Source organism: Dermochelys coriacea, chromosome 2 (genome assembly GCF_009764565.3).
Source record: "Dermochelys coriacea isolate rDerCor1 chromosome 2, rDerCor1.pri.v4, whole genome shotgun sequence".
Classification (NCBI taxonomy): domain Eukaryota; kingdom Metazoa; phylum Chordata; order Testudines; family Dermochelyidae; genus Dermochelys; species Dermochelys coriacea.
The window spans coordinates 40,309,934-40,336,176 of record NC_050069.1 but is presented as its reverse complement, the minus strand read 5'-3'; the positions used below and the strand labels follow the sequence as shown (position 1 = coordinate 40,336,176).

Genomic DNA, 26,243 nt, shown 5'->3' with positions numbered 1-26,243 from the left:
GTTGCCTGAGGCTTCCCAGGCTGAATTTTGGGCATTTGTTGCTGAGGGCTGCTTGGTGGTAAAAACCTCAGTGCAGTCTTGCTGTTGATGTGGTGGATGCCTGGGCCTGGGCTATGGCCTTGGCAATTACTATGATCAGGGCTTCTTTGCTCCACAACTCAGGGATTGTATTGGATGTTGCAGTTTGATGGCAGAACTTTGTTTTCGAACAAGACTGATGAAACCCTGCATTCCTTTAAGGATTTAAGGGCTCCCTTAAGGTGTCTGAGGATATACATGTCACCCGTGTAGAGACTCATTACGGGCACAGCAACAGCCACACAGACCACAGCAGGTGGTATAACCTTTCCTCTGAGACAGCAGGACAGCCCCAGGAAGAGTGATATGTCTCACAAGAGGAAACACTGAAGCTCAGGGCCCGACCGCTTTGCACACCCTCCTTTGGCAGCTGGTAAATGCCCATTTTTAACTCATAGTTTCAGAGCTCTGTTACAGTTGTTTTTCTTCATCCCTCGATGTCCCCCCCCATTCTTTTGGGGACTGACTGGCTCATTTTTACAATGCCTGGATCTCGATAACATCTGACAGCTGGGTCCTGGACACTGTCAGATTGGGCTACGCAATCCAGTTCCTCTCCACACCCCACCTCCCTGTTCCTCTTCAGGGACCCCTTTCATGAAATACTGCTTTTCAAGCAGGTCAGCTCTCTGCTAGAGTTGGGAGTGGTGGAGGAGATTCAGTGACAACACTGCGATCATGGGTTCTACTCTGAATATTTCCTGTTACCAAAATCCAAGGGCAGGATGAGGCCCATCCATAACCTTCGCAGTCTCAACAAGTTAATCAAATACCTGAGGTTCCACATGGTCATTCTATCAACTGTCCTCCCTGCTTTGTCTCAGAATGACTGGTTTGCTGCTCTGGACCTTTAAGATGCCTACTTCCATGTGGCCATTCGGTGGAGTGACAGGAAATAACTTTGCTTCATGGTAGGAGACAGCCACTTCCAGTAAATGATTCTCCTGTTTGGTCTCGCTTCTGGCCGGCATGTCTTCACCCAAATGCATGGCAGTGGTCATGGCATACCTCAGGAGGAAGGGAATCCATATCTCCTCCCTCCTCAGTGACAGGCAGCTGAAGGGCAGCTCCAGAGAGGAGATTCTTACCACATCCACACCCCATTATGCTTACTCAACTGTTTTCTAAATACAGTAAAGTCAGCCTACAGTAAAGTCAAACTCAGCAAATAGAATTTATTGGGGTCCTGTTAGAGTCCATTAAATTGACGGCATTCCAGGAGATTCAACAGCTGTGACTCAGTTTGCAATCACAACCATCCATAACTGCCTGTGTGTGCCTGAGCCTGTTGGACCACATGTCTGCTTGTACCCAGGTCATCTATCTTGCCAGGTTAAACATTTGTCCTCTTCACATGTGGCTTAGGACAGTTTACTGGCCTGCCCTGCGTTCTCTAGACAGGATGGTTCACCTTCATCCATCAGTTCTGGAGTCCTTACACTGGTGGGAGTCCCCATGTAATGTGTTGCAGGAAGTCCCCTTCACTCAGCCCTCTCTGACCAAGTCAGCGGTTACCGACATGTCGCTTTTGGGTTGGGGAGTACCTCTGGACTTGCTGTGGAGGCAGGGTCTGTGGTCAGAACATGAGGCCTCGCTCCATACCAACCTGTTCAAACTTTGGGCCATCCACAATGCATGTTGTACATTCCAGGACTGCATCAGGCATTCAGTGGTTCACATACTAACACGGACAATGCCACTGCAATGTACTATGTGAACAAACAAGGAGGAGCTCATTCCAAATTACTCTGCTTGGAGGTGATCAGCCTGTGTCAGTTCTGCATTGAAGAGGAAATCACCCTGATAGCTGTCCACTTACAGGGGTCCAGAACCATCTTGTGGATCATCTCAGCAGAGTTTTCTCTCTGAGTGGTCCCTTGGTGAATACATGTTGACTGTTTCTGATCACCTTCCTCTCCTCCAAGTTCTTCACAATGGATTCCTTGAGGACCTGCTCCATTCTCCTTCTTCCCTTTTTTAAAGATGGGCACTATATTTGCCTTTTTCCAATAATCCGGGACCTCCCCCAGTTGCCACGAGTTTTCAAAGGTAATGGCCAATGGCTCTGCAATCACATCAGCCAATTCCCTCAGCACCCTCAGATGCATTGCATCCAGCCTTATGGACTTGTGCATGTCCAGCTTTTCTAAATAATCCTTAACCTGTTCTTTCACCACGGAGGGCTGCTCACCTCCTCCCCATACTGTGCTGCCCAGTGCAGCAGTCTGGGAGCTGATCTTGACCGTGAAGACTGAGGCAAAAAAAGCATTAAGTACTTCAGCTTTTTCCACATCATCTGTCACTAGGCTGCCTCCTCCATTTAGTAAGCGTCCCACACTTTCCCTGACCACTTCGTTGTTGCTAACATACCCGTAGAAACCCTTCACATCCCTTGCTAGCAATTCTAATTATGCTTTGGCCTTCCGCATGCTCAATCAATATTTTTAGACTCCTCTCTAGTTATCTGTCAAAGTTTCCACTTCTTGTAAGCTTCCTTTTTGTGTTTAAGCTCACCAAACATTTCTCTGTTAAGCTAAGCTTGTTGCCTGCCATATTTGCTATTCTTTTTGCACATCGGAATGGTTTGTTCCTGCACCCTCAATAAGGCTTCTTTAAAATACAGCCAGCTGTCCTGGACTCCATATTAGCCTCCCGGGGATCCTGCTCTTCAGTTCCCTCAGGGAGTCAAAGTCTGGTTTTCTGAAGTCCAGGGTCCGTATTCTGCTGCTCTCCTTTCTTCCTTTTGTCAGGATACTGAACTTGACCATCTCATGATCACTGCTACTCAGGTTGCTACCCACTTCTACTTCCCCTACCAATTCTTCCCTGTTTGTGAGCAGCAGGTCAAGAGGAGCACGACCTCTAGTTGGTTCCTCCAGCACTTGCACCAGGAAGTTGTCACCAACACTTTCCAAAAACTTTCTCGGACGTTGTCCAAGAGTTCGTACTTAAAAATAGGAAGACTAGAACGGCCTAATTGGCTAAGTGGAAGAGGTTTTCCATGTGGTCTTTGGCCCATGGGAACCATCTGGTGGAGGCTTCCATCCAGGACATCTTGGAATACCTGTTACACCTTCAGGAATCAGGCCTAGCATGCAGTTGTCTGAGAGTGCACTTGGTAACAATATTGGCACTTCATCCCCCTGTCTAAGGAAAATTGGGTTTCTCCAATGCCATGGTGACAAGATTTCTGAAAAGGCTTCTTCACCTGCAATCCTCCAGTCTGAGATGGTCGTCTTGTGGGACCTGAACATGGGTTTAGCGGCTCTAATGGAGCCTCCTTTCAAGCCCCTGCTTCCCATCCACTGCCGCTCCTATCTCAAAAAACTGCATTCTCGATAGCCATTACCTCTATCAGGAGGGCATGTGAGTTGCAGACCCTGATGGCTGTGCCTCCTTCCATGCAGTTCTCGAGAGACAAGGTTACACTGTGGCCACACCTGAAGTTTGTATCCAGGGTGGTCTCTCAGTTTCATTTGAACCAGGTGGTGTATTTTCCCGGAGGAGCAACGGATCCATATGCTAGACATTAGTTTAGTTTTCAGCCACTCCCAGGCTCTGTTCAGTCTGTCCCCGTCAGCCCTTCCTGGGTTCCTTTGGGTCACTCCTTGCTCTTTCGCTGAGCAGCAGCTACCAGGGCTTTCTTCCTGGAGCGTTCCTCCTAATCTCTCCTCTACTCCACTCCACCTCTGGGTAGGATTACCATATGTCCAGGTGTTCTCTGATATGACCTCTTTTTTGTTCCTCCAATCTCCGTTCAGGTAGATTTTTGATATATAAACAAATGTGCATGATTTTTCTTGCTTGTCTTGTTTCCAACATTGATTCTGGTAGAACTTCAATTCCTGGCATGCCCTAATAGTGACACGTGTATTTACCACCCTTAAAGGATTTGCCACCCTTATTTCTGCTGCTGCCTTCAGACCTGGGCAGTTAGATAGCAGCGCCCAGCTCTGAAGAGAGTGCCGCCGCCATCAGCACAGAAGTAAGAGTGGCATGGAATGGTATTGCCATAGAAACTGTACCCACCCCCTCCGGCTTCCTCTCCCACTAGCAGTATCCTCTATTAAGGAACTTGAAACCCAACCTCCGAGGACTTCCCTTCCCTAAGAGATCTAATTGAGCCACATGACCCATAAAATCATATGATCATTCCAGCTCTCACCACTCAGGGAGGTAAGCTAATTGTGTCACAGGTGGGGCCGAGACCCATCTCCTCTTAAAGGGCCAGACATTCTGACAGTCTGGTAGTTTGATTCTGCTGGGCATACTTGTAAATTAATTCCTCGTTTAAATCGTTTTCATATTCACATGTTATAACTAAATTAAATATATTATTAATATAGTATGGTGCAGTTACTTTTTGTTTTTTCCTTATTAGAAAATTTTATTTTTTCCAACATTTTATGATGCTTTTTATGCATTTTAGAATTTTCTTAAGCCCATTAGATTTTTAAAAGTTTAGGAACAATATTTAAATGATGGTTTAGTTTTCTTAAATATTTTGGCATGCTTTCTGAAAAACCTTTCTTTAAATTAATAATTAAAGATACCAAGTCAAAGACTGAATTTTAACATGGACACTGTTTTGCTCTTTGCAACAAGTTTACAGAACTAAATCTTCATTTAGATTACCCAGGCAGCAAATTAAGTGGAAAACTTATTACTAGTACATCATCAAATATGCCATCACACGTTGAAAACGGACTTTAATTGCTTAGGTTAAGCATGCTTCATAATATTTTTTTAGCAGCTTATGTTGGAAAAATTTAGGATGTCTCTAAATGCTGTTAAAATGTTGAATTTCTCACCACAGTGGCACTTCAAAAATTGATAGTATTCCCTTCCCAAGCTTAAAGCTAGTAAATAAAACAATACTCATTCGCTCAAGTTTCTCCTGTACAGTGTAAACACTGAAATGCACATTTTAAATTCGGGAACGGAGACAAACTATTTATAGACCTTAAAGAAAAAAATAATGTACTGTCAGTAGTACTAGTAATCAGTTACTGAGTGAGGGTACATATCATCCAATTAACTAGTGTATGTTTTTTTAGAATCTAGGCCTTTGTCACTTCCATTGAAAGGCATGCTGACCTCATCTGAGAGCTGCAGAAGTCCGGAGGAGAGAATGAAAGAATGTATTGGGATAGTGTGGAATGCAGTTAAACGCCTTACACTTCAGGTAAGATGAAAAGGGAGTGAGAAAAGTTATGTCTTCCCACATTTTATGATAATTTTCATGCACTTTAGCACTTTTAAAAAAATCTCTGTAAAAACAGCTTCCCAGTTTTATTATCGTATTTTACTTATCGTATTTTACTTTAAAAATACTAGAGACTGAAAATTAAAATATGGCTGTTTGGTAAATTCACTAAGGATTCATATAATTTAAAATATATGTATTCAATGGACTTATATTTCTACTTAACTTTAAAAGGAGAAGAATCTTGAACAACATTTGTATGAAGAATTAAACTTTTTTTATATATCACATATGGAGGTCTTGCACCAGCTGTAATTGGCCCCACAGAGCAGTTTTCTTTCTAAAAATAAACTATTTGAGTTCTTTTAAGTATGGAAATAGTATGTGTAATTAATGCAGTCATAGTGGTATCTCATCTACTTAAATTTTTGCCTCTTTGTCAAGATAACAAGTAGACTGCTCAGACTAAACTGTACAATTCTGTTCTGCATAAATTTGAGCTCAGTAGAGGCAATGCTTTTTTAAAACAATGTACATATTTACCCCCCCACACGCAAATAAACTATGTTAAAAGAATGTTACTAAAGTTGCAAAGGCAAGCATTCAGAAGTTATGAAATGCCTCAATTAAGGTTTCCTGTGTAACCTTAATTCAACTCCCTTGTGCATGCATTATGATACAGTCTTGAAGTACATGATCACATACATTTTCCCCCTAGTATCAGTTCTCTCCCTGAGTCCTAGCTCCTTGTCAAATCCATTTTTCATCTCCATGTGTGCACAGAGGCAAACGAGTATGTATATACATACGTGCACATGTGTGCACATGCACACTGACACTCAGAAATTATCCAAAGTTAGCATAATATTTGTGGAATGACTAACAGATTTTTTCTTTATTGAAACCATTCAATGGTATAAAATATGACAGCAAAACATTGTTCATGTACTTAAAAATTATTATTGGGGAAGCATAACCATTGGATCTTCCATTACCCCTTCTGCATACCAATTTATTCACTTGTATATAGCCAAATACCAAAGCCTTCACTTTACTTATTACTTACTCAGAGAAAACTCTCATTGACTTCATTATAGGATAGGGTGTGAAAATGGGAGTTTTTCTGAGTAAGGGCTTCATAATTGTGGCTGAATACAGAACCTCCTGAAGTTGATGGAATACTATCTATTGATTTCATTGGGCTTTGAGTCAGGTCCTGGGTTCATAGTTTCTAAGCAGATTTGTCTCTCCCCTCCCCTGTATCATTTTCACCACTGGGAAAGAGGACAGCTGGAAAAGAGGAGTCAGATATTTACTGGTAAGCAAAGTATTTTTATGATGTGTTTGTACAGTGTACAACACAATGAGGCCATGATCCTGGATTGAGGCATGAAGGTTCTGTTGAAATACAAACAAATGATGATGATGATAATAAAGGAGTAAGTTATGAATGAGAGAATTGGGTGGTGAAGGGCATGGGGTGTTTAGGAGTGTTAATTGTCTCTTCTGTCCAAAATTTCTCCTGGTGACCTTCTCTGTTTTATCAATAACATGTCTGGGGTTTTGCAACCAAAGTATCTGCCAGGAAAATAAAAAGTTAGCTCATATGTTGAGGTGTATGAAAGATATTGATCAATTGAAATAAATACTCAGTTTTTCATATTTGCAAAGAAGTAAAAAATGTTGGAATTATATATTGTCTGGGGGTTTTTTGCAAAAATTAAAGGAGGTTGTGCAAATAGATTTGTGCATTCTCAAAAAAAATTCTGGAAGTGAAGATAAACTGTTATATAACAAACATCTATTAGCTCAATTCCTTGATGTTAGGATGTTGGTAGATTTTTTTAATGCTAGATCCACTTTCTTATTTTTCAAATAATTTCTTATCTACAGTTTGTAATTTTGGTTATATTTTTGTGAGACAATCAGATGTCTTCTGATTTTGAGCACCATGAATATGAAACTGTATTATTTATCTATTTTAATATTGAAATAGTTCTGTAAAATCACAAAACACTTTACAGAAATAAAAAGGACACTGTTGTCCCACAGAACTTAACACCAGGTTTTTAAATGTAGCTAGCTGCCTAAAAATGTAGATTGGTGTCTAGTGGGGTTTTCAAAAGTACCTAAGCATCCAACTCCCTTTGGGAGTTGGGCACCTAACCCTTCTGAAAATCCCATTAGGTACCACATATCTGCATCTTTAGATGCCTAAATAACTCTTAAAAACTTGGCCTTTAGACTCTAGGCTCCAATCCTGCAAAGACTCACACATGCTTAATTTGCTGCCCTGCACATACTCCCATTTGAAGTCAATGGAAACTCTCACAAGGCATGAAGCTAAATGTGTACAAGTCTTTGCAGGATTTGTGTCTAAGTGTACTGTCCTGCAAACCTTTACTTCTGTGAGCTGCTGATGTGGATATTGAGAAGATCATGTACAGTCAGTGTGCTCATTTGCATAAGTAAGAATTTTCAGGATTAGGACCAATATAAGACAAAGGAAATGAGGATAACTGGTAAAGAAAAAGGATAGGAAAGGGAGGGTCACAAGTTAGAACAAACAGATAATGTGTGCCCTATTACATAAGAATGTAAGAATGGCAATATTGGGTTAGACCAATGGTCCATCTTAACCCAATATGCTATCTTCCAAGAGTGGCCAGTGCCAGATGCTTCAGAGGGAATGAACAGAACAGGAAAGTTTGTTGTGTGATCCATACCCTGTTGACCAGTCCCAGCTTTTGGCAGTCAGAAGTTTAGGGACATCCAGAGAATAGGGTTCCATTCCAGACCATCTTGGCTTATAGTCGTAGATAGACCTATCCTCCATGAACTTATCTAATTCTTTTTTGAACCCAGTTATACTTTTGACTTTTACGACATCACCTGGGAATGAGTTCCACAAGTTGACTGTGAGATCACAGACCTAAGAGTGGCTATACTTCAACAAAAAAGCTTCAAAAACAGACTCCAACGAGAGACTGCTGAATTGGAATTAATTTGCAAACTGGATACAATTAACTTAGGCTTGAATAGAGACTGGGAATGGATGAGTCATTACACAAAGTAAAACTATTTCCCCATGGTATTTCTCCCTCCCACCCCACCCGCCACTGTTCCTCTGATATTCTTGTTAACTGCTGGAATTAGCCTACCTGCTTGTCACCATGAAAGGTTTTCCTCCTCCCCCCCCCCTGCTGTTGGTGATGGCTTATCTTAAGTGATCACTCTCCTTACAGTGTGTATGATAAACCCATTGTTTCATGTTCTCTGTGTGTGTGTATATAAATCTCTCCTCTGTTTTTTCCACCAAATGCATCCGATGAAGTGAGCTGTAGCTCACGAAAGCTTATGCTCTAATAAATTTGTTAGTCTCTAAGGTGCCACAAGTACTCCTTTTCTTTGTACTTCCTTATGTTTGTTTTAAATGTGCTGCCTATTAATTTCATTGGGTGACCCCTGGTTCTTGTGTTATTTAAAAGGGGTAAATAACACTTCCTTATTCATTTTCTCCACACCATTCATAATTTTATAGACTTCTGTCATATCCCTCTTAGTCATCTCTTTTCTAAGCTGAACAGTACTAGACTTTTTAAATCTCTCCTTATATGGAAGCTATTCCTTACCCCTGGTCATTTTGTTGTCTTTCTCTGTACTTTTTCCAATTCTAATATATCTTTTTGAGATGGGGAGACCAGAACTGCATGTACTATTCAAGGTGTGAGCATACCATGGAATTATATAGCGGCATTATGATATTTTCTGTCTTATTAGCTATCCCTTTCCTAATGAGTCCAATAATTCTTTTAGCTTTTTTGACTGGAGCTGCACACTGAGCAGATGTTTTTCTTCAAGTAGTGTCCCTCTGGATACTCCACTGTAGGTGTATCTGTGCTCCTGAGCCTCAAATCAAAGATTTTCAGTGTCCTTTCAGCCCCACATGCGCTCTTCCTACCTTGTGGTCTGCCTCAAGGCTACCTAGCATTGCCCAAGCAAACCCCCCTCAGTTTGTTTTGGACCACCTTTGATCTTCAAGGGCTGAGCAGTTGTCCTTTCCTTATCTGTGTAATTAGCATAAGTAGTAGTTGTTTTTGTTTCTTTTGTTTTCCTTAATAGTTAGTGTTTCCTTTTTACTCCTTTGGAAGGAGGAAGGAAACACTAACTATTAAGGAGAAGGGAGAAGAAGAAAAAGAAAGTTATGTTTCCTATACTTTATGGGGAATCTCCCACTCCTCCAGGGAAAGAAGAACTTTCTTCTGCATTCCTCACTGCTAGAAGGTGATAGCCCCTCCAGGACATCCAGGCTTCAAGAACTGCCTCTCCTGCAAGGAGTTAATTCCTGTAACAGGCAGACACTCTCACTGTGTCTGGAATCTGGGAGAGTCCCATATCCTTCAGAAGTGCTTCCTCTGCCACCAGCTAAAGCTGAGGTCTTGCAAGAACCGGGAGCTGAAGTTAAAACTTCTCCTTATGTCAAAGGCACTTCAGCTTCCAGGGGACTCTGGTCCTGATCACGGATCATTCCCGGAGCCTTCAACTTCAAAGGGGGTAGAGTTATGGAAAAGACCAGCAAATTTCCCCATAAAGGTTTGAGGAAAAGGGCTCCAAACTGAATCATTGGCCAGTCAGAAAGGTTCCCCAGTGCGATCAGCCACCTTGGTACTGGTGGCTCCAAAGCGTAGTACCTAGAACCATCAAGGTGCCTCCACTGTGAGCGCTGCCATACCATCTAGAGATGCCAGGGGCTCAGTCTCTGAGGCAGTGATACCGTCCTCTAAGGACAAAGACAAATACCATATTGCCTCTAAATGAGGGGCACCGAGAAAACCTTTGGTACCAGGTGCGGCAAAGCTCCAATCTAGGAAGTGCTCTTCACTTACACAACCATCAGTGCTGACAACGTGCCACAGACTCTCTTCCATGGTACTGAGTGAGCCAACAGTACCACAAGAGTTCCGGTACCCTAGAGACCTGACAGTTGGGAAAGAATGGCAATCCCCATTACTCAGGCCTAGGGCCCCTGTACGGAGCACATCCCAGCACCCAGTATCGCTCTCAGCAACGGGCTGTGTACCATCAATACCCTGGTCAGCGCCACTCTTACTCAGTGATGAGTCTGACGGTGACCAGGAGATTGTCAGTTCCCTGGCCTCTCATCATGATCTGCCATCACAATATAAGGGGGGTCCTCAATTCCATGAAGCTGACCCATGATTCTGGTATGAGCTGCAGATTACCTTAAATGAGGTGGCAGATACACATCACAAGCTAGTGTATTTTCTGCACACCACCTCCATGTCCAGAATTGCCCTCCGAATTAATGAAGCGATTTTAGATCTTGCCAAAGTCATCTGACAGACACCAGCCTCCATCATACCAACCTAAAAGAGAGGTGACAAAAATAATACATCCCTCCCAAAGAGACAGACTTCCTGTTTCAATGTACACAACCCAACTCCATTGTAGTGGATGTGGTTAATGCATGAGGCAAGTAACATTATGCCAAGTTGACCCCATACAAATGGGATTGGAAGAGGCTAGATATCTTTGGGAGGAAGATGTAGTTATAGTTACAAACTACCAAGCTGTCATGGCCAAATATAATTGTATTAATTATAGAAAACTCAATGCGTTTCTGGAACATTTACCAGGGACACAAAGGGAGCAGTTTTAGGCCATTGTCAGAGAGAGTCAGTTAATAGCCAGAACTGTGCAACAGACGGCACTCGATATAGCTGATACAGTGGCCCCCTAAGTCTCCACAGCAGTGGTATTGAGGCTGGCTTCTTGGCTACACCTTTCCAGGTTGCACAAAGAGCTGGAAACAACAGTGGAAGATCTCCCATTTGAAAAACCCAAGCTCTTTGTGGAGAAGGCAGACTCTTTTCCCCACATGTTGAAGGATTCCCGGGATTATGCTCCCTGGGAATCTACTCTGCAGAACAGACGAGAAGATATAGCTCTCAGCCACAGCACAGGTCATGACCTCCTCAATACCCACCGTCTGAGCACTATTACAAGCTACAACATAAGAGGTCCAGAGTTCAGAAGCACAAGCAGTCAGTACCCCAATCCATGACCTTGCAGACTGCCTCTTCTAAGCACATTTGACAGGTTGGTCAATGGCCCAAACAACTATACTTAGCAACATTAGCTGCCATCTACATCTGCCCTGGTGTGCCCTTTTGGAAGTTACCTGATCCTCTTTCACAGCAGTTGGGAGAAGATCACCTCCAACAGATCCATCCCCCATTCTGACCCTCCTTCCCTGTCCCTCTTCAGGCACCCTTCTCACAAAAGCCTACTTCAGCAGGAAACAGATCATGTGCTATGCAAAAGGGCCATAGAACCAGTCCCAGCAACTCAGGGGCAAAGGGTTTTATTCCCATTATTTCCTGATCCCCCAAAGGGGGATGGTGGAAGGGATGGTGGAGGCTAAGTCTTGATTAAAGGGCATTAAACAAATATGTGAGGGTGTGGAAGTTCAAGATGGTCATACTAGCAGCCATTATTACAGCTTTAGAGCAAGCAGATTGATTTTTGGCCCTTGACCTACAAGGTGCCTACTTCCACATCTTGATACGACCATTGCACAGAAGATTTCTACAGTTTACCTTCAGGCAGAACCACTATCCATGGAGGGTGCTTCCATTCGGCCTCTCATCCGCACCCAGGGTATTCTTCAATGTTCTTTCCATCATAAAAAGAAAAGGAGTACTTGTGGCACCTTAGAGACTTACAAATTTATTTGAGCATAAGCTTTTGTGAGCTACAGCTCACTTCATCTGATGCATTCAGTGGAAAATACAGTGGGGAGATTTATATACACGGAGAACATGAAACAATGGGTGTTACCATACACACTGTAAGGAGAGTTATCACTTAAGATGAGCTATTACCAGCAGGAGAGCGGGAGGGGAGGGGAGAAGAAAACCTTTTGTAGTGATACTCAAGGTGGGCCATTTCCAGCAGTTGACAAGAACGTCTGAGAAACAGTGGGGGGTAGGAAGTGGGAGAAATAAACATGGGAAAATAGTTTTACTTTGTGTAATGACCCATCCACTCCCAGTCTCTATTCAAGTCTAAGTTAATTGTATCCAGTTTGCAAATTAATTCCAGTTCAGCAGTCTTTCGTTGGAGTCTGACTCCGATTCAAGGAATAATTCCAACACAGTTCTGAACAACATACTAACCCACAGAGACCTTCCTAACAACGCTACAAAAAGAAGGATTCTGGGTGGACTCCTCCTGAAGGTTGAAACAACAGACTGGACTTCTACATAGAGTGCTTCCGCCGACATGCACAGGCTGAAATTGTGGAAAAGCAGCATCACTTGTCCCATAACCTCAGCCGTGCAGAACACAATGCCATCCACAGCCTCAGAAACAACTCTGACATCATAATCAAAAAGGCTGACAAAGGAGGTACTCTCGTCATCATGAATAGGTCGGAATATGAACAAGAGGCTACTAGGCAGCTCTCCAACACCACTTTCTACAAGCCATTACTCTCTGATCCCACTGCGGGTTACCAAAAGAAACTACAGCATTTGCTCAAGAAACTCCCTGAAAAAGCACAAGAACAAATCCGCACAGACACACCCCGAGAACCCCGACCTGGGGTATTCTATCTGCTACCCAAGATCCATAAATCTGGAAATCCTGGATGCCCCATCATCTAAAGCATTGGCATCCTGACAGCAGGATTGTCTGGCTGTGTAGACTCCCTCCTCAGGCCCTATGCTACCAACACTCCCAGCTATCTTCGAGACACCACTGACTTCCTGAGGAAACTACAATCCGTCGGTGATCTTCCTGAAAACATCATCCTGGTCACTATGGATGTAGAAGCCCTCTACACCAACATTCCACACAAAGATGGACTACAAGCCGTCAGGAACAGTATCCCCAATAATGTCACAGCAAACCTGGTGGCTGAACTTTGTGACTTTGTCCTCACCGATAAGTATTTCACATTTGGGGACAATGTATACCTTCAAATCAGTGGCACTGCTATGGGTACCCGCATGGCCCCACAGTATGCCAACATTTTTATGGCTGACTTAGAACAATGCTTCCTCAGCTCTCGTCCTCTAATGTCCCTACTCTTCTTGGGCTACATTGATGACATCTTCATCATCTGGACCCAAGGAAAAGAAGCCCTTGAGGAATTCCACCATGATTTCAACAATTTCCATCCCACCATCAACCTCAGCCTGGACCAGTCCACACAAGAGATCCACTTCCTGGACACTATGGTGCTAATAAGCGATGGTCACATAAACACAACCCTATACTGGAAACCTACTGACCACTATTCCTTCCTACATGCCTCCAGCTTTCACCCAGATCACACCACACGATTCATTGTCTACAGCCAAGCTCTACGATACAACCACATTTGCTCCAACCCCTCAGACAGAGACAAACACCTACAAGATCTCTATCAAGCATTCTTACAACTACAGTATCCACCTGCTGAAGTGAAGAAACAGAATGACAGAGCCAGAAGAGTACCCAGAAGTCACCTACTACAGGACAGGCCCAACAAAGAAAATAACAGAACGCCACTAGCCATCACCTTCAGCCCCCAACTAAAACCTCTCCAATGCATCATTAAGAATCTACAACCTATCCTGAAGGACGACCCATCACTCTCACAGATCTTGGGAGACAGGCCAGTACTTGCTTACAGACAGCCCCCAACCTGAAGCAAATACCAGCAGCCACACACCACACAACAGAACCACTAACCCAGGAACCTATCCTTGCAACAAAGCCCGTTGCCAACTCTGTCCACATATCTATTCAGGGGACACCATCATAGGGCCTAATCACATCAGCCACACTATCAGAGGCTCGTTCACCTGCGCATCTACCAATGTGATATATGCCATCATGTGCCAGCAATGCCCCTCTGCCATGTACATTTGGTCAAACTGGACAGTCTCTACGTAAAAGAATATATAGACACAAATCAGACGTCAAGAATTATAATGTTCAAAAACCAGTCGGAGAACACTTCAGTCTCTCTGGTCACTCGATTACAGACCTATGAGTGGCTATTCTTCAACAAAAAAACTTCAAAAAGAGACTCCAATGAGAGACTGCTGAATTGGAATTAATTTGCAAACTGGATACAATTAACTTAGGCTTGAATAGAGCCTGGGAGTGGATGGGTCATTACACAAAGTAAAACTATTTCCCCATGTTTTTCTCCCCCCCCCCGCCCCCCACCCCCACTGTTCCTCAGACGTTCTTGTCAACTGCTGGAAATGGCCCACCTTGATTATCACTACAAAAGGATTTCTCCCCCCCCATCCCCTGCTCTCCTGCTGGTAATAGCTCATCTTAAGTGATCACTCTCCTTACAGTGTGTATGATAACACCCATTGTTTCATGTTCTCTGTGTATATAAATCTCCCCACTGTATTTTCCACTGAATGCATCCGATGAAGTGAGCTGTAGCTCATGAAAGCTTATGCTCAAATAAATTTGTTAATCTCTAAGGTGCCACAAGTACTCCTTTTCTTTTTGCGAATACAGACTAACACGGCTGCTACTCTGAAATCTTTCCATTATAATGGCACACCTGCGGACATTGGGCATTATGGTCTGCCCATATCCAGATGATTACCTCTTCAGGGCTCCCTCATTTCATGATGCCGTACAAGCCACCTAGATAACCATGCACACATTTGCACAGCTGGGTCTACAGCGCAACTTACAGAAATCGAAACTGACCACAATACAGTGAATGACTTTTATTGGTGCCGACCTCAATGCAGTAAAAGCAAGAGCCTTCCTCCAGTTACACAGACTCATAACCATTACAGATCTCATAGAGACTGTCCAGGCCAGCCCTCAAACACCAGCCAGGAATGGCCTGCAGCTGGTAGGTCATATTGCAACATGCACCTTCGTTGCCCCAAATGCCTGATGTTCATGAGGTGTCTTCAGATGTGGCTCACTTCTATCTATTCCCTGAAGAGGGACAGACTAACCAAACAGCTGTCACTGACCTCCACAGTAAAACACTCTCTGAACTGATGGAAAGACCCATCCAATGTCCGATCAGGCGTTCCAATCATGCAGCCGCCAAAAACACTGACTCTAATGACGGATGCCTCCCTAATAAGCTGGGGACCTCACTTAAATGACTGCAAGGTTCAAGGCAAGTGGTCTTCCACAGAAGCGACCCTCCATATCAGTCTTTTGGAGCTAAGGGCCATCAGGAATGCCTGTGCACACATTCTGCCTTTCATCAAGAACACCCACACAAAGGTGGTGACAGACAATATGACAAGTATGTTGTATATAAATCACCCTGGGGGCACCATATCTCCCTACATCTGCACAGAAGTACTCAAACTTTGGAATTGGTTTATCTATTATAATGAGCTCATCTCAGCTGTCTATGTATCAGGGATAAAGAACATGACAGCCAGCGGTCTCAGTTGGAACTTTTTTCACAACCACGTATGGGAACTGAACTCAGAGGTGCTTCGAGACATTCATCCTATGCGTAGCCCCAACTACAGATCTCTTCGCTAATTACCAGAACAAGAGATGCCCTTGTTACTGCACCAGGGCCAGCCTGGGAAAACACTCACTGGGAGACACTCTCATCTTTCAATGGAACAGAAACCTCCTAAATGCTTTTTGCCTGTTTCCTATTCTATCCAAGGTTCTGCTGAAAATTCAATGAGAGAAAGCAAGAGTTACTCTGATTGTCCATCCTGGTCAAGAGAAGTCTGGTTCCCTTACCTGAAACAGATGACAATATGTCCTCCGGGTTTTCTTTGGCCCATTACCCACCTGCCCTCTGAAAACGATGGGCTGGTCTTTCACCCTCCACCTCCAGGCTTGGCGGCTCCTTGGTTCCAAACCTTAGAGGTAGAATGCTCTCACGAGGTGAAAGACGTGTTGTTGTCGTCAGCCAAAAGTCAACCACTAAACGTACTTACTACAAAGATGAAAATGATTCCAAGTTTTGTGTCATTCTGAGCACACAGACCCAACCTTGTCTTCCATCCCTCTGATCTTAGACTACATTTTAGACCTCAAGAGGTCAAAACTCTCATTCAACTTCCTTAAGCTACATCTTGCGGACATAATGGCTTTCCACCATCAGGTAGATGGATACTCGGTGTTTGCTTACCTGCTGATGTAGAGATTCCTTATGGGCATTGGGAACTCTTCATGTATGTGAGACCACCTACTCCAACCTGGGATCTTAACTTAATTCTCAGAGCTTTGATTAGACCTCCCTTTGAACCCATGGCAATTTGCTGTCTCTTACAGCTGTCCATGAAGACAGCATTTTTAATTGCCATCTTCTCAGCTAGGGTCATAGGAGAAATGGCACATCCGTCATTCATGGTCTTTTTTAAAGACAAAGTAACTCCGAGGCCTCATCCCAAGTTTCTCCCTAAAGTTGCCTCCACTTTTCATATGAATCAACAGAGCCATCTTTCTGTTTTTTGCCCAAAACCACATTATGACGACAAGGAGGTGATTTTGCATATGCTAGGTATTAGAAGAGCACCATTCTACTTGGACAGGACTAAGGACGTCAGGAAGTCCTCGAGTTGCATTAATCACTTATCAAGAGTGCAAGCTGTTGCCTCTGTCCAGAATCTGTACACACTCCAGGAGGTCAATTTCTACTTCGGTTGCATTCCTTAAAGATACCTTAGCTCGGAAATTTCTAAGGCAGCGACTTGGGTCTCTTATCTCATGACTGCCTACTTTGCTTAAGAGCCTTTGACCAGGCACCTTGTCAAAGGTTTTCTGAAAGTCCAAGTACAACTCGATCACCCTTGTCCACACATTTGTTGACTCCCATAAAGATTGGTGAGTTATGATTTCCATTTACAAAAAACGTGTTGAGTCTTCCTCCAACATATCATGTTCATTTACATGTTGGTAATTCTTTACTAGTTTCAACCAATTTGCCCCATACTGAAGTTAGGCTTACTGGACTTTATTTGCCCAGATTGCCTCTGAAGTCTTTTTTTAAAAAGAGCTGTTACATTAGCTATCTTCCAATCATCTGGTACAGAGGTTGATTTAAGCAATAGGTTATACACCATAGTTAGTAGTTCTGCAGTTTCATATTTGAGTTCCTTCAGAACTTTTGGGTGAATGCCATCTGGTCCTTGTGTTTTATTACTTTTTAATTTATCAATTTGTTCCAAAACTCCTCTATTGACACCTCAATTGGGGGCAGTTCCTCAGATTTGTTACCTAAAAAGAATGAATCGTGTGTGGGAATCTCCCATACATCCTCTACAGTGAAGACCCAGTACAAAGAATGAATTTAGCTTCTGCGTAACGGCCATGTTTTCCTTGAGTTCTCCTTTAGCACCTTGATCGTCCAGTGGCCCCACTAATTTTTTGGCAGGTTCCCTGCTGCTGATGTACTTAAAAAAAATTGCTGTTTGTTTCTATGTCTTTTGCTAGTTGAGCTTCAGATTCTTTTTTGGCCTACCTAATTATATTTTTACACTTAACTTGCCAGAGTTTGTGCTCCTTTCTGTTTCCCTCAGTAAGATTTTGCTTCCAGTTTTTAAAGGTTGTCTTTTTCGAAATGAAGCTTATAAACTGCAATATTTTTAAAGCAGAGAATGAGGGAAGGTAATTATTTTTGTTGTGCTGAGTAACTTAGGGCATATCTACACTGCCTCACAGTTTGGACTACAGGAGTTTGAATAGCAGTGTGCACCAAAGTGCTGTGCTGTTATTTCTCTGTATGGATGCTGCAGGCGCAAACTAACTGGTTCCTAGTTCACATTAATTTAGTTCTCTTCAAACCGGATTACATTACTTTGAGTAAAAACCTGGTATTTCATACCTGCACATCCAGGTAGTGGAGTTACAGTGCCACACTTTGGTGTGCACTGTTATTCACACCCACATAGTCCAAACTGCAGAAGCAGTGTAGACATGCCCTTAGAGTTGCCTAGGAAATGTAGCAAATTGCATGCCCAAATTTTTAATAAACTTTCCATGTTTGTGTCCCTAAATCACATTACTTGCTTACTTGTCCTGGTTTCTCTTCCATTTTCCCTGTTTCTCCACTGCCTTTTAATCACCATACCATCTCATTATACATAGATAAATGTTGGTGAATATTTATTTTCTTTAACTTGTTGGAAAGAGGCACATTGAGTAGCCATCCAAAGAAAATTATATCCGCTCCTAATAAGATACCACATCTGTAATTTAAGAATAGATTTCTAACAATGACTTGACATTATTTAGGGTTGCCCATCCTGTTGAAATATAAAAGGTGAGTAGATTTCTTTGCAGATGCTTTTCTTTCAATTGCCAGTCTCTATGCCTGTTTTGTTAAATTCATCTTAAATATGCCATTCAAGACTCAGTCTGATTTTCTTTGTATCAATCTGAATGTACTGGAGATTAAGAGTAATGTCACTATTTTTCAATTCAAGTATAGTCTGACTAATATATTTACGCTTTCAATTAACCAGGATGTATATTTAGATTTTCTGTGGATGTTAAAAAGCCTAGTTTCTGGAAAAAAGTCCCTGAGTCACATTGTGATCAGCTTATTGAAATCAAATCCCTGGATTCTAGCCTTTTTTTTCTAAAACAGTTTGCATGTTCCTTGATCTTTTATGAAAACAAATATACAACAGAAAAGTCTGCAGTTGGTCATTGGATAAAACAGAACTTGATAACTTAAAATCATCAAAGGATTATTTTTTTAGTGGAAGTTTGAGTAAGTGAATGTGTTGAACCAAAATCATGGAAAGTTTATTTTGGAGCCAAGGCTGGTACTGGTTTAGCCCTGGCCCTTTTTGCTCATGATAGACCCTTGCATGAAGATACTGTGCATTGAACTTGCTGTAAACTATTAGTATTTCAGTGAAAAAGACTTATAATCTTAACTATAAATAGTTTCTATTATTTAGTTGTTGGGTTTTATATGCAGCCTTGAAGTCTTTTTTTGGCAGCTAGGCTGTGGGGGAGGTACTCACTTTTCACATGTTGCTGGTATTAATAGTTGCTAAAATCATGAAGCAGCATAAACAATTATTTTTAATTGGTTGTTAATGCTGAATTCTAGTAGGAATAATGAGGCATCTGTAGTAAAACCAAATGAATTAAAGAGCAAAATTACAGTGAATGACAACCAAATAAGCATACAATGATTATTTGTAATGCTCAGTAGATACACTTTAAAATATTTTGAAAAATAAGCCTGTTTCCTGCAATTATTTGAAGTAATATTTTCTCTAAAGTGTATAATTTCCACTGAATTTTTTATTCTTTGAAAGAATAGAAATCTAATCATGAGGTTAATTTATATTCTTGTTCCTTGCACAGGACACAGAGATTTTGTAACATGTAACTTAGCAATAATATAGACAGGTTTCAGAGTAGCAGCCGTGTTAGTCTGTATTCACAAAAAGAAAAGGAGTACTTGTGGCACCTTAGAGACTAACAAATTTATTTGAGCATAAGCTTTCGTGATGAAGTGAGCTGTAGCTCACGAAAGCTTATGCTCAAATAAATTTGTTAGTCTCTAAGGTGCCACAAGTACTCCTTTTCTTTTTTCAATAATATAGAGTAGCTGTGGGAGGGAGAGAGACTATTAATTGATTGGTTATTTATCACACAGTGAGACTGATCGGATGATCCTGCTCATTTCCTGCTAACATCAGAAAGAGAGTCCCTAAAGTTTTCACAAGAATTTCTATAAAATGTTTCCATTTTGGAAGATTTATCTACAAATTTAGTTTATCAATTTCGATTTCTGTGGTTTCATGACCAAATAAAAGTATTGTTTTAAATTTAGTCCACAGTGAACTGTGCATTGTTCGGAAAGTAGTAGGAAATCAAGCAAATATTACCAGTTATGTTTTAAGATGTTTTTAAACAAACTTTAAGTGTGAAATTCTATCTCCCTTGCAACATACAAATAAGCAGAGCTTGTGTGGGACACCAGCAGAGAAGCTAGATGGATAAAACGCTACTACCCAACTTGGAAGTAGGAGTCAAGCACCTGTGCAGCTTGGCCACGTCAGGCCTCATTGTTGACCACATCCCACCCCTCTACATGAGACTTCTGGCCAGTGGATTTCTTCAGTTTCTGGATCTCATATATGTCTTTCTCTCCCCCCCTCCCCCCCAAAAACCAAGAAAAATCAGACAAACACACAGCAGCCTTTTTACTGCAGGAATAAATTTGCAGAGCTGGGACTTTGAGGGGACAGAAGCCACACAGCTTAGAGGTATCCTTACAAGGTTTCCCCCCATTGGGCAATTTCTATCACCTATAACAAGCAAAGGGATTGGCCAGGGCTAGCTATCAAGGGCTCAGCACATCAAAAGATGTGAATCTTTTTAATTGTATCACTATGAAGCATAAAGGGCTGTAGATATCCCTTTCACATCATTTCCGCTCTCCTCCACAGCAGCACCTCTGCTGCATTTTGGGCCTTTAATGACCACTCCACAGCCAGGATGATTTTGCCCTAATACCGTACATATTTTACAATTCTCTCTACTGAACAACATTCCCTTTTATGCAGTGTATAATTTTAAAAATAGTATAAACTACTTCAACAATTCTTGTGCCATCACTTATTTTAGTAAATTAATATTTTCCTTTTTAAAAAGCTGAAACCTGGTGATCCTCTCACCTTTCAATGTATATATGTTAGTAAAAACTTAAATACAATATGGTTCATTTAATTTTTTTAATTAGAAGGCAAAACAGTTCTTTCATCCTTTATTTATCATTAGTGTATGTTATAGCCCTTGACATAACAGAAATCAAAATAGGAGGTGATTCCATTTCAAAAATTTGTAATAATTCTTTCTCTTTAACACATGAATGTGTTCAGTATTGGCAAAAGAACATGTTGCTACCAAAACTGAAATAAGATCCTTGAAACAGAAAGGATGTTGCCATGGAAAAGTGAAGTAACACTCAGTACAGCTGCGATACATTAATGAATAGGATATTTTTTTAAAAGATCATTTGTGTTTGGTGTGGCTTGGAGGGTCCCAACCAGATGGTTTCCATGAACAGGATCTGACCCCCAGCTTGAGGACTTCTTACTGGCAGATTACTTCATTTTCTTTCCCTTGGATTGTCAGATCCTTACATTAATGCAAGATTTACTGCTACAGATTTATATTCAGTTACATAAATCAGTCACATTTTAGGTTAAAGTCACAATTTTAGAAATACCATTTAATAGTTATTTAAAAAGGTAAAAAAGATTTATATGGTATCTTTAATATATGCTATTGATGTAATTTTAATTTTAAAATATTTTGATTACATATAATTTAAAGCACTTTCCATATCAATAAAATGATCTATAACATACATTACTATTATTATTTAATCCAACATATCATGCATCATTAAAGATAACATATTACTATTATCATTTAATCCAACATATCATGTATTCTTCCCTCCCTTTACTGGAACTTGCTGTGAGCCAAATCTCTGGGGAGAGATTGGACGGGGGAGATGCACAGATTCTGCTTTCAGATACATGTGAAAATCCCATTGAAACTTGCTGGAATTTCATGAGGACAAAATTTGGCCCAATGAGAAATGTAACATGTTCCTTAAGAACCCACTGTTGAATGCTCTAACGGGTATTTCCCCATATGAACTGATAATTTCCTGTGCAAACAGGTAGTAATTGCCTGATTTCTACTGGAAAATGTGTTTTTAGAGTTCATCCATTGTGTCCTCCTTTAAAAACCTTAAATTATATATACCTCTGATTTAAGACCTCCTATATGATGCATTTATTTATTTATTTATGCGTGCTTTTTCACTTAAATTGGCTTGAATTTATATAGAAATATATTATTACACTTTTTGTACCAGATTCTACCACCCATTAGTCCAGGAGCAGAAATCAATGAGCCAAATCACATTAACTCAAGGTACTACTGAACATAAAGGGTGGTACAATCGAGGTCGAAGTGAGTGATAGCTCCTTCTAAATAATATAAGGAGTGCTACAGTTGTGATTACACTTCAGTGTTCTTGATATGGCAAAATCAAATTAAACAGAGGAAAAGGAACTGAGCAACTTGTATTCAATGCAATTTTGCAGATAAAGTATAAAAATCTTAGAGTTTCCTGGTTCTATGTACTTCTAAAGTGAACTTTGTTAAACATCTATTGTAGACTCTTGTAGTGGGTAAAATGATAGAACATTGTATCTCTGAGTTTGTGGAATTTGTGCTTTATTATTACCACATGTCTTGTATATTCTGGCAACATTTGATGTTAATCATCATGGATATATATATTGGGTGATTTGTTATAAATTGCTTACTCAGTAAGTGCATTGATAAAACAAAAGCTACTCTGATTATAACTGCATTGCCTTTGTCATCTGTTTATCACTGCCCCACAGTGGTCTGAACTTCAATTTATTGCTAATAGACCAGAAAATGCTCTTATATGTCACCATAAAAATCTTGGAAAATCAAAATGTGTTACATTTGTAACAATACACAATTGCTTCTTGTCCCGTATAAATAAAGTACATTCTAAACCTTGGATCAATAAATTACTTATCAAAGATGTAATTAACTTCATTTTACAGCTCAAATAAAGCTAAAACTAGAAACAGAAACACACCTCATGTAATGTATTTATTTTTGCAAAATTCTACTTATATTTTTTGACAGTGAATTCTTGTCACTTTATCTCTGTTCACCAGGCTGGCAAATTATTTATGGTATTGAAGGATTCCAATCCCGTTACACATCATTATTGCTCTTGTGGGGGAATGTTAGCCTCTAGGGAAGGTTATTGTATACTAGGTCTTCATTATCATTTGTAAGATGTAGTTTCATTAATTATATAAATTTAAAGTATCTTGAAGCATTTATTGGACACTGCTACATGAGTTACAAAGCAGCAAACAAAAGTACTTTATCATGTCTTCAAATAACATCTTGCATCCAAAATATTGTGAAGAAACTGATTGAATCATAGTTTGTATTTGCTTAACAAAGCATTCAAGTGTGCAGGCTGTTATGGTTATTTGATATCCAGGTGCAGAATATTACTTGCAAGAGCCAAGTAAGACTAACAGTCTTGAGCATACATTATCTCTGAATTAAGAAGTCATGATGAGTTCAGTCCTTGGTTTGGGCTTACTTAGCCTTGCTAGAAGTCTCTAAGGATATGGCAGAATTATCAAAACTGTTTCATAGCAGTCGAAGTAACTGCACTCGTAGAAACCGAAGTTTCATATGAAATCACGTGTACTTTTTCTAATCTGAAAGGTGACAAAAGGAGACAAACTTGTTAGTTTCTAAACTTTGTTAATGTTTTTCATTATGATATATATCTTAGTACTAATGAACATGTCGATATTTGGCTGAGGCTTTTATTTATGTTAGATTGACTGATTGAGCTTGACCTTTTTATGCACTTTAGTCACTGTTAACTACAAAGAAAGGGAAGAATCCTCACTGAAGTAAATCTTTTTTAGAAAATAACAGCATATAAAATGCTAGTCGGCTCCAGAGCCTTAGCTAGTGATAACAAAAGCTAATGAACTGAAAAAGGAGGAGGATTTTGTCACCTTTTCTGCCGACACAGTTTCTAACTCCATTATGTTTCCTGAAAACAGATGTGGAAAGGCAGATATATGTTCAGTTTATGTGACTGCACCCTTTTGATCAAATTTATAGAACAAAATGGCACCTTTTCAGGTTTTATTTCTATATATGTAATTTATGAAAGTGTAAGCATCTGCCATTTTCTGTTGTCCTTTCTTTTAATTCTGTTTAAGAATTTAGACAGGTTTTTAATCACCTGTGATATCTGTGATTCTGTGATACAGTGTTTGATTCTGTATTATAAATGAATAAATATGTTGGGAGAATGTTGAGATCTAGTTCTGAGAATCCTGTCTGGGATTTGTTTTTGTTTTTCCAGCTTGAAGTGCAATCCTGTTGCGTGTTTGTTCCAAATGACAGCCTGCCTTCCCCAAGTACAATTGTGTCTGGTGACATTCCTGGAACTGTCCGAAGTTGGTACCATGGACAGGCTGATATGCCTGGTACACTTGTTCTTTGCTTGCCCCAGATAAAGATTATGAGTGCTGGACACAAATACATGGAACCGCTGCAAGAAATCCCCTTTGTTATGCTAAGATCAATTCTTGAAGAAGGTACAGTATGAGAAATTTGGAAAGTTTTCCTGTTGTTATTTCAATGTATAATTCTGTTGTATGATCATTGTATTATATTGCCAACATTTTGATATAAATCAGTATTCTTACTAAAAGATTTCATATCCAAAATATGTGAGCTAAGTGCCACAGACAAATTTGCCTTCTTTAACCATGATCCATGAGCTGTACAACTATAGCAAAAATTTAAACTTTCTGGAAGTTTCGATGTGCATTTAATTCATTACTATAATCTTGAAACTATTAATTTTTTTAGAGAGGTTTTGGTTTTTTTGAGCATTTGCATTAAAGTGAGCAGAGAAAATGGAGAACTTGTTAAAAGGTTTTCATAGGAGAATTTTATACATAATATTTTTCTCCTTTTTTGCACACAAAGCTTACTAATGAAATTTACCAAAAAATTATAAAGCACAGATTATGGAAAATAGAGTAAGAAGTATTTTCAAGCACTACATTTACTCCCGAGTGTCTGCCAATTTTTGTGGTTTTACAATTACGTTTTCCTATATTTTTTATTGATTTTTTTCCTCCTCTTTTGTTCTGTAACAACTTGAGTCTCCTCCTCCTCCACATGCACAACAGCGGAAACAGATTTTAGTGAATTTTTTAAACAATGAAACTCTCTGTAATGGTACTGTAAGTACTGTCAAATGCACAAAGTAAACAAGAATAGAGAAATAAATGTTTTCCCCTAATTTATTTCAGGGAAAATAATCTCATTTGTTACACTAACAACAAAAAGTAAATATGTTTAAACAGAAATGTGATTTTTTTAAGTTGGTAGTGCCCTTTAAACCTTTTATGAAATTAAACCATACTTAAATTTTCTCAGACTCGGAAAGGAAGGAGCAGTCCGAGAAAGAGAGATGAATCCCCTTGGTTGGGATAAATCCTACTGTAAGGGATGTATTTGTGTGTGGCTTTGTGCTCTGGGAATAATGCCAAACAGAAGTTCTCACAATCTTGATATTTTTGATTCTCTAGTGGAGCTGTTGCCTTCTCCCATGCCAAAACTCCCCCCTTAAACAGACTAATAAAAAATATTTTCAAAGCTTTTAAGTCACCTTCTTTGTTTTCTCCATGCAGAGGTAAGTAATTTTTATAGACTTTTATTAGGGAGACTCTAAATGACTATCTATATTTGAACAGGACTCCAGTGATGACATGTCATTCTTAAAACATGTTACCTTCTCTGTGAAATCATATGCATGTAACCTTACTCTTCCTGAAAGCTATTTTGGAACTGTTCATTCTTTCATAAAGAAGATCTAAGCAAATGTCCAATTTCTTACAAGACTATGTAGTTACTCTGACTCCTATCTGCTTATTCACATGTTTTTCTTACTTCTTTAAAAGAAAAAATAGCACAATCATCCTGTCATCTAGGAATATTGCAACTTTGTCAGGAAGGCTTATTGACCTCCAAATGTCAACATACAACAGAAACAACTCCCACACTCAAATCTTTTTGTTTCCAGAGCTCTGACAAGAGGATTTCTCTGAGATAACTGTAAGCTGTAGGAGTAGTCACATTCAAAAGAGCATATTAAGCATGGCACTATAATTCAGAATTAATGTAACTTGGATAATATTACCAAGTCCTGTTGTCTCAGTGATCTCATGAGAGTAAGGGACACTCTCAAAGACACAGGAACAGATCCCCTTCCAGATCTCCTCCCAAGAGAAAAGATCCCTCTCCATATCCTTCCAAATTGTGAGAGTCCTCACACTCG

At 40.4% G+C, this 26,243-nt stretch overlaps 1 protein-coding gene across 13 annotated transcripts in view; it reads left to right on the top strand.

Moving 5' to 3' along the window:
* The window catches only part of VPS13B (vacuolar protein sorting 13 homolog B), a 921,736-nt gene that overhangs the window by 483,172 nt on the left and 412,321 nt on the right, over positions 1 to 26,243 (top strand). For all 13 annotated transcript variants that reach the window (XM_038388370.2, XM_038388367.2, XM_038388371.2 and 10 more), the window contains exons 22-23: positions 5,136 to 5,263; positions 24,255 to 24,489. In XM_038388370.2, coding sequence (XP_038244298.1) covers positions 5,136 to 5,263; positions 24,255 to 24,489 — 363 coding nt within the window. The remainder of the gene's footprint in view (positions 1 to 5,135; positions 5,264 to 24,254; positions 24,490 to 26,243) is intronic.